Consider the following 10,000-nt stretch of genomic DNA (forward strand, 5'->3'; position numbering starts at 1 on the left):
TCTTCTGCAGTCAGGGAGGATGAAGAAGGTGGAGCCGGGGGGTTGAGCAGAGAAGAGATGATGTTGTGGAATTTCCGAGGGTCATGTGAGGAAGCTTCAAGCTTTTCCTTGTAGAAGGAAGTCTTGGCAGAAGTCACATCTGAGGAGAACTTGACAAGAAGTGTTCTGTAAAAATCAAGATCTACATCAAGTTGTGATTTCTTCCACTTTCTCTCTGATGATCTTAGCTCTCTTCGATTGTTGCGCAGCACATCTGAAAGCCAAGGAGCAGAACAAGAACTTTTCTTGAGTTTAGTGAACATAGGGCAGAGGAAGTCCATAGTTGAGGAAAGAGATGAGAGGAAAGTATCTGTGGCTGAGTCTAAGGGTAGTGAGGAAAAAGACTTAGCATCAGGAAGGGAAGAAAGAGTGCCAGAAGCTACAGATGAAGGGGAGACAGAGTGAAGGTTGCGGCGAGTAAGAGCGAGGGGGTCAGAGGTAGTTTTAGGTAAGATAGGTAGAGTGATGGTGAAGGATACCAGGTGATGATCAGAGACGTGGAGTGGGGTAGCAGTCACATCTGTAGCTGGAGAAGGACGGGTGAAAACCAGGTCCAGGACATTGCCTCCTTTGTGTGTGGGGATGTAGCTGTTGAGTGTGAGGGAGAAAGAGTCGAGAAGAGACAGGAGGGAAGAAGAATGTAGCTTGTCAGAGGGGAGGTTGAAGTCACCAAGCACTGTCAGGGGGGAGCTATCGGAAGGGAAAGCACTAAGCAGTGAGTCCATTTCTTCCAGGAAGTCTCCTAGGGGACCAGGAGGGCGGTAGACAACAATGATAACAAGGTTGATAGGAGAGGTAACTGAAATGGCATGAAATTCAAAAGAAGAGATGGTTAAATTAGAGAAGAGTAGAGGTTTAAAGCACCATTTCTTTGACAACAATAAACCTGTACCACCACCCCTGCCTGTTTCTCGTGGTGAGTGAGAGAAAGCATAGGCAGAGGATGGAGCAGCTGGTGTAGCAGTGTTCTGTGGGGACGTCCAGGTCTCTGTTAGAGCAAGGAAATCAAAGGAGTAATGGGAAGTTAAAGCAGAGATAAAATCAGCTTTCTTTACCGCAGACTGACAATTCCAGAGCCCACCTACCACCACTGTTTGAGACTTACACAACAGAGGAGGGTAGATGAGGTTATTGATATTGTGACCTCTGCTCTGTGGATGAGAGCGTCTGCGAGAGTAGGCCTTGAGTACAGAGATGGGTTTAAGGCACATATTTGTAGTCAGACAAGAGTGAGAGTTAAGGTTTGGTAGAATATATCAAAACAGTACTAGACACTAATGTTAGAGAGAGAGAGAGAGAGAGAGAGAGAGAGAGAGAGAGAGAGAGAGCTACTAACAAACCTAGCGTCTGTAGCGGAGAACCTTCAATTTAAATAGGTAAGCCCTGCCCCCAATTCACACCTTAAGGGAGACTGAAACTACTCCTGATTAATCAGCTGAGAGAACAACAAAAACCAACACTATAAAAATCAACAATGCTGTAGAATATAACACGATTCAAATCACACTACTCTAGAACAAAGTGAGTTAAGCAGATAGTATACAAAAGACAGGAACCTACTTTACCAGAAGACAATATAATCAAATGTAGAGAGTTAAAGCACACTGAAGAGTAGGCTGGTTCACCTTCAATTTAAATAGGAATTCCCTCTAACAGGCGCGCGCACACACACACACACACACACACACACACACACACACACACACACACACACATACCAAAATTTCAGATATTTCAAAATTTCACTGTGCTGTTGCAATCAATCAATCAAAATCACATCATCTTATCACATTTCCAACCAGATAAAATATACATCAGTGTTAATCTCAGTACTCTTAGGGTTAGGGGTTAGGGGTTAGGGTTATGGTTAGGAGTTCGGGTTAGGGGTTTGGGTTAGGGTAGGGAATATTCATCTCTACTCCCGAAGGAGTAGAGGAAGCACAGGCACAGACTCTTATCGATTTTTAAAAAGATATTATACCTCTATACACTTAGATTCCACTATTAAACCAAAAACAATTAAGTGAAAGAAAAAAAAGAAAAGAAAAAAAAGGGGAGGAATATTCTTAAATAAGGAGTGGGCCAAAGTCCAATTCTAAATAAGTTCTAAATAAGCAACTGGGTTCTGGTTTGGGGTGGGAATAGGGGGCTAGGTAATAGTTGGGGGTAAGGAAAGGAATGGGGGACTGGGTTATAGTTAGGGGTGGGAATAGGAGGAGGGGACTGGGTTGTGGTTGGGAGTAAGGATAGGAATAGGGGACTGGATTGTGTTTGGGGTGAGGATAGGAATGGGTGACTGGATTATGGAAAGGGGTTAGGGTAGGAATAGGGGACTGGGTTATGGTTAGGGGTCAGGATAGGAATGGGGGACTGGGTTGTGGTAAGGGGTGAGGATAGGAGTGGGGGACTGGGTTGTGGTTAGGGGGCAGGATAGGAATAAGGAACTAGGTTATGGTTAGGGGTCAGGATGGGAATGGGGGACTGGGTTATGGTTAGGGTTTAGGACAGGAATAGGGGATTGGGTTATGTTAAGGGATAGGATGGGAATAGGGGACTGGGTTATGGTTAGGGGTCAGGATAGGAATGGGGGACTGGGTTGTGGTTTAGGGGCAGGATAGGAATAAGGACCTAGGTTATGGTTAGGGGTGAGGATAGGAGTGGGGGACTGGGTTGTGGTTAGGGGGCAGGATAGGACTAGGGAACTAGGTTATGGTTAGGGGTCAGGATGGGAATGGGGGACCGGGTTATAGTTAGGGATGAGGATAGGAGTGGGGGACTGAGTTATGTTAAGGGGTTAGGATAGGAATAGGGGATTGGGTTATGTTAAGGGATAGGATGGGAATAAGGGACTGGGTTATGGTTAGGGGTCAGGATAGGAATGGGGGACTGGGTTGTGGTTTAGGGACAGGATAGGAGTAGGGAGCTAGGTTAGGTTGGGGGTCAGGATGGGAGTGGGGGACAGGGTTATGGTTAGGGGTGAGGATATGGGTGGGGGACTGGGTTATAGTAGGGGACTGGGTTGTGGTTGGGGGTAAGGACAGGATTGGGGGATTGGGTTATGGTGAAGGGTGAGGATAGGAATGGGGGACTGGGTTGTGGTAAGTGGTTAGGCTAGGAATAGGGGATTGGGTTATGATTTATGATTATGATATTGCGTTGTCCATCCCCTTTCCCCCTCCACCCCTTGGATCTGCAGCTTCTCGAGGCCGTGTGTGCGGAAATGGTTATACAGTAAATTACTTTTGTTTCCTCTTCTAATCTGATAGGCATGCTGCCTAAATCTGTCTATCAATTTATTTTTTGTTTCCCCTATGTATAATTTTTGGCATTCTCTACATCTTATGATATATACTACATTTGAACTGTTAGGGTACAATATTTGTTGTATCGGTACACCTAATCCTGAGTACATGTTTTTAATGTATTTAGTTCGTAGTGTAAAACTTTGATGTCTTATACCATTCACATTATTCTTCTCCATTTTAGCTCATACTAATATGTCTTTTAGATTTTTGTTCCTCCTATATGCAGCTACAAGTCTAAAATTGGTCAACTCAGCCGTCGATTCCTGGGCCTGTTGGAAGTGTACCCTCAAGTTTTTATTGAAATTTTGGTTAGGGGTTAGGGTTAGGGTTTAGGATTAGGGGTTAGGGGTTGGGGTTACGGTTAGGGGTTAGGGTTAGGGGTTACGGTTAGGGGTTAGGGTTAGGGGTTAGGGTTAGTGGTTAGGGTTAGGGCTAGATGTTACATGTGTTCAGTGGAGTACAGTGGTGGAGCGCAGCAGTGGGTGGAGAACTTGTTCAGGTTGAAAACAAGTCACAGCTGAATTTTGGATCATTTGCAGAAGACAAATTGTGTTTAGAGGAAGATTCTGACCTGGAGATGAAACCTGAGAGGACCAACAGTTCAGTTTCTCTGATGAACCTAACACAATTAAACACAACATGCAGCTCATAAATGAAGGTTTTTATTATTAAGGGAAAACAAAATCCAAACCCACATGGCCCTGTGTGTAAAAGTATTTGCCTCCTTGTTAAAACATAACTGTGGTTTATTACACCTGAGTTTAATTTCTCTAGCCACACCCAGGCCTGATTCCTGCCACACCCAGGCCTGATTACTGCCACACCCAGGCCTGATTACTGCCACCCCCAGGCCTGATTACTGCCACATCTGTTCACTATCAATACATCACTTAAATAAGTCCTGAGTGACAAAGTGAAGTAAACCAAAATATCCTCAAAAGCTACACATCATGCTGAGATCCAAAATAATTCAGGAACAAATGATAAAGAAAGTAAGTGAGATCTATCAGTCTGGAAAAGGTTATAATGCCATTTCTAAAGCTTTGGGACTCCAGCAAACCACAGTGAGGACAGATGACATGAGCATAGAGGATAGAGGACATGGGGACAGAAGATATGAGGACAGAGGACATGAGGAGAGATAACATGAGTACAGATGATGAATACAGTTGACATGAGGACAGAAGATATGAGGACAGGTGACACGAGCATAGAGTACAGATGACATGAGTATAGATGCCCTGTGGACAAAGGACAGAGGAAATATGACAGATGACATAAGGACAGAGGACAAATGACTCAGCCAATGAAAAAACAGCAGGGGAATAAGAGGTGAATAAAGTTTATAAAACTCTGTTAAAAAATCAAACGTTCTGATTATAAATCATTTTTAATACTTTTTATTTGTACATTTTCTTTATAACATGACACTCGTGCTTTATCATATGACACAATTTAATACATATCCTGTGTGTATAACATACTGTAGGCAGGGAAACAATTAAAAATCTACAAAACAATATTATTTTATTACTAGACATAAATTCTATCTGTCATATTTAAATCTTATCATAATTATCGTCACTTCTCATCAGATGTGTTTCGCTTTCAGAGATCAAAATATTATTGCAGGGAAAAAAACAGCAGTTTTATTTCGACAGAAAGTTCCAGAGAAGTTACAGACGTTCACAGGTACATGTTTAACACGACGACACCGTTTACAATAAAGCTGTAATACAAATCTCACATGGAGCTGTTCATAGGTGTGAAGAGGAAACAGCTTCGGACGGAAACTTTCAAACGTAGCTGCCGTAAAACACATCGTCATCATCATCATCGTCATCATCGTCATCGCCATCCGAACGACACCCACTTCAGCCCAATACTATCTAACTCCGCCCACTGACACAGAGCAGAACATGACGAATTCTAATGAACCTTCAGACAAAACTGAATTTTCTCACCTGAACCTCAGAAAGCTCAAATTCCCACTTGTGCTTTTCCAGAAAAGACCTTTTTTCACTGTAAACTTTCACAGAGACGCTAATATGTGGGTTTTTTGTTTTTTCGCTTCACAGATATGGTCTAACAGTTTGGCACATAACTGAACTAAAATTTTTTCATCATCATCATCATCATCATCATCCATCAGATTCACCGATATTTATTACAAATTTACTGAAAATATAGGCATCAATAAGTCATTTAACCAACTAATTATTTATTAATTAATTATTAAACGTTTTTAAATAATTAGCACATAATTTCTTTAATTTTACTCAAAAATAAATAAATTTCTAGAATTAGAAATTCAGGAATGTAAAATTTCAGATTTAATCAGAAACAAATCCCAGCCAATCAGAACACATCTTAAGTCCGGCGATGATGTTTCCGTCTACTGAAAATTGTGCTTTTTTAAAATGAAGAGGAAAAAAATTAATTATAATTTTATTATTACTGTAAATAATATTTATGCTGAAAACCTAATAAAATATTTATCCATGAGGACAACACTGTTTACCTCCTAACTAGCTAACACAGACTATAACCAGTGATGACATCATTAAAAATCATTGGTTTTGATCATTTAACAAATAAGTTCAAACTTATAAAATGTATTTTTATATTAATGCATAATCGGTGTCCGTACAGAGAGACGAACCAATAAACTTTGATAAAATTTGTTTCCAAATATTATTTTAAAGTGTTGATCTTCTACAGAAATAAGCTCTGATTGGCTGTCTGACATTGTGATGTCACAGATGTGTTATGATTAGCCAGAACTGAGCTCCGATTAAATACAGGTTTGTCTTTTTTCTTTACGACTCCCTATTTTTTTTTTCAGACTAGCAAATAAAAAAAAATATTGAATTTTAAAAATTACTCATTTAAAAAATTTGTTGATTTTTTTTTTCAGGCATCATGAATTCAGTCTGACTTTAAACTCCTTCGTCAGTAAATTGTCTGATGTTCTCTTCGTCTCAGAAACACATAAAGCGGACAGAGGAGACGGCGACTGATGGACAGACGGATGCTGACACTATAAACCCTGTTCTTTTTTATATTTAATATTCTTTACCCTGTTCTTTTTTATCCACACACTGAATGGGATAGATTTGTTTTTGCTTTTTGCTTTTGGTCCTCGATCACAACATTAAAATACAAAACATCCTAAAAAGTCTCTAAAAACCGATCCGATCACAGACGAGTAGATTTTTGAGCATCTTTTCTTCTATTTTCCAGAAAAATAAAATAGTAACAGTCTCTCTAACAAAAATATCGGATGATAAATAAACGAGTTCCAAGGGCTTTGTGCTTTATATCAGATAATAACGCTCGTCATTACAGTCGTCACGCCTCACGTCATCGTGTCTACACCTGATGTCCATTTAACGTTGATTACATAAACGATGTCGATTATTTTTCTTCTTTTGTGATTGTGTGACTTTGATCTCTGGAGCGACGTGTTCGCATTTCTTAAGAAAAACGTGTGCAGAATAATTACTGATCCCAGATTAGACTTCTTCAATACAGGATCAGTTTAATATCCAGATGATAAAAACACAGAAATAAAAAATTGTAAAAATTATAAATTAAAAAAAAACAAAACACTAAAAAGACAAAAAAATTATGGAATTACGCAAGTATAAAAAAGTTAAAAAAAAAAAAGATTTCAAAATGTAGAGAAATGCTGAAAATTGTACAAAAACAAATTTACAAAAAATTTAAGTTCGATATTCAATTCTACAATAAAACTCTAAAAAGGTGTAAAAATAATATAATAAAATACTTAATAAATAAAGTTGCACAAAAAAGCTGTAGAATGGATGAAACACAATAAAGGTGGATTTGAGCCTCTTAATGATCACAGTATTCTGCACGTTTAACGGTTTATCGACACGTTTATCGGCACGTTTATCGACACGTTTATCGACATGTTTATCGACACGTTTATCGACACGTTTATCGACACGTTTATCGACGCGTTTATCGACGCGTTTATCGACACGTTTATCGACGCGTTTATCGACGCGTTTATCGACACGTTTATCGACACGTTTATCGACACGTCCACCTTCACTTGACCTCTGATCCTTGACAACTCACAGCATTATTACTTGTGTACAGAACGCTTTTTAAATAAAAATCTTTTTTTGACACTAACACACTCAACCTTTGTGCTTCTAGACAACTGTTCCACATTATTATTATTATTATTATTATTATTATTATTATTATTATTATTATTATTGTAGTGGATGGTGATTGGCCCCTGGAGGTAGATGACTCTATTACGGTAAAAAGATGGAAGTCCTGTGTGCTGTTGCTCAGTGATTGCTGGGGGTTGGTGGCATTTATGCGCTTGGTGATTGCCCTGCGTTGGGGCCGTGGGCGTTGCTGGGGTACACAGTGATGGTGTTTTCACCCTGTAGCTGCTGCTCAGGTCTGTTCTCCTGATTCTTCACTTCCTGAAACACAAAAACACACATAACTATTGTTATCATTATTAACTTCACCTCACCAGGAGAAATACTGCACTAATACCATAATGTATCGATGCATACACTACATGTCCAAAAGTTTGTGCCCCCTGACCGTCACACACATATGTGTTTGTTCCCCAAACTGTTCCACACACTCTGAGTCACACGGCTGTACTGAACGTCTCTGTGTGTAACTTTATAGTTTATCTTCACTGGAGTTCAAACCCTGCTCCATCATGACAATGTCCCTGTGTACAAAGCAGCTCCATGAAGACATGGTGTGGAGTGAAGACCTCCAGTGTCCTGCACTGAGCCCTGACTCTGACTCAACACCACCGAACACCGACTGAACCCCAGACCTCCAGAGAGATTAAAGAGAGACTGCTGAGGGGACGAGTGTTTAGAGCAGACAGAACACAACACGACACAGGAGGTCACTCGGGTCATGAAGATTAAATGTAATTATAAAAGGATAAAATTAGTGACATCAAATTGCTGTGGTGTAAAAGGAATAAAACACTTGGGTCGTGCTGTTAGAGGAATATAATCACCTCCAGGCTGGGAACAGTAACAGTAACTTCATCATTGATTATTGTCCTAAAACAGTAGGACTCTTTGTTCACTAATAACTCTCAGTGTTGGATTATTTTACAGAATAATTGATTATTTCTGGAGATTATTAGTCATGGTTACCTCTTTAGATCTTCCCCTGGTGGAGAGGAACTTGTAAGCCATGTATCCTGGAATGAGGATCATGGAGGAGAGCGCCATGAGCCAGCCGACCCCCTGACCCCACGCTGGGAACACATAGTTATTCATTTTGAGAGGAACCATTTGAAAGGCGCTGAAGAGAAACACCCCCTGAAGAAGAGAAGAAGATTAACATGAGCTTGGGAAAGAAGATTTTCACTCTCTAAGCTGGTTTATTTATCCGTCTGTCTTTGTTCTTCTCTAAACTCCAGCTGCTGTAAAACACAGACGGTTGTCAGAGAGTTCAGCTCTAAGAACATCCTTGTCCTCACTCTCAGGGTCCGTTCGTTTAGAGACCGCTCTGATCTCATTGTCCTGAAACTGATGACAGAATGGACACGATATTCTAGAGTTACTTTATTTACGTTATTTAAAACCACTAATTATTTAATTATTTAAAAATTCTACAACATTTTTCATTTTTTAGTAAACAATAAAAACAATGACAGTTAATTTCTTCACAGACCTGATATTATGTCATCAAATGTAAGAGCAAATCATTTGGCAAAGGCAAATACACTTTACTAAAGAAAAGGGGCGGAGCAAGTCAGAGTGTCTCATTTACATATTCTAATGTGTGACATACCTTTTCATTCATTCATTCATTCATTCATCTTCTACCGCTTATCCGAACTTCTCGGGTCACGGGGAGTCTGTGCTCAGGCGTCATCGGGCATCGAGGCAGGATACACCCTGGACGGAGTGCCAACCCATCGCAGGGCACACACACTCTCATTCACACACTCACACACTCACACACTACGGACAATTTTCCAGAGATGCCAATCAACCTACCATGCATGTCTTTGGACCAGGGGAGGAAACCGGAGTACCCGGAGGAAACCCCCGAGGCACGGGGAGAACATGCAAACTCCACACATACAAGGCGGAGGTGGGAATCGAACCCCTTACCCTGGAGGTGTGAGGCGAACGTACTAACCACTAAGCCACCGTGACCCCCCCCTGTAACATACCTGATTATTACAAATGTATGTTAACGTACAGAAACCAGCATGTATAAAACCTCATCTGTGAGGATGAGGTTCCCCTCTGAGTCTGGTTCCTCTCAAGGTTTCTTGGAGTTTTTCCTCCCCACAGTCACCTGAGTCACCTCAGACTTGTTCATTGGGGATAAATACATACACATTTATATATCTAATATTAATCTGGGACTTTATATTATATTAATCTTTATATTAATCTTTATAATAACTTTTTGTTCTATGTTCATGTTCCTGTAAAGCTGCTTTGAGACGACGTCAGTTGTTAAATGTGTTATACAAATAAACTAGAACTGAATTGAATCTGTGGCTCAGAGGAAAGGAGAAATAATACGAAACACTGAACAATGGAAAATGTCCAACAATGCAGAAAAAATCCAACTGACTCTAAATGTGACTCAGTTCAGAGTTTTACAAGATC

General features: G+C 40.3%; 1 protein-coding gene across 1 annotated transcript in view; it reads right to left on the minus strand.

Annotated features, from left to right (window-relative positions):
- Positions 1 to 4,728: 4,728 nt before the first annotated feature.
- slc6a1a (solute carrier family 6 member 1a) overlaps positions 4,729 to 10,000 on the minus strand; it is a 14,780-nt gene continuing 9,508 nt past the window's right edge. The window contains exons 14-15 of the mRNA XM_027159461.2: positions 8,522 to 8,689; positions 4,729 to 7,813 (exon numbers count right to left, since the gene is read on the minus strand). Coding sequence (XP_027015262.2) covers positions 7,700 to 7,813; positions 8,522 to 8,689 — 282 coding nt within the window. The 3' untranslated portion in view covers positions 4,729 to 7,699. The remainder of the gene's footprint in view (positions 7,814 to 8,521; positions 8,690 to 10,000) is intronic.

Source organism: Tachysurus fulvidraco, chromosome 23 (genome assembly GCF_022655615.1).
Source record: "Tachysurus fulvidraco isolate hzauxx_2018 chromosome 23, HZAU_PFXX_2.0, whole genome shotgun sequence".
In the NCBI taxonomy this organism is placed as follows: Eukaryota; Metazoa; Chordata; class Actinopteri; order Siluriformes; family Bagridae; genus Tachysurus; species Tachysurus fulvidraco.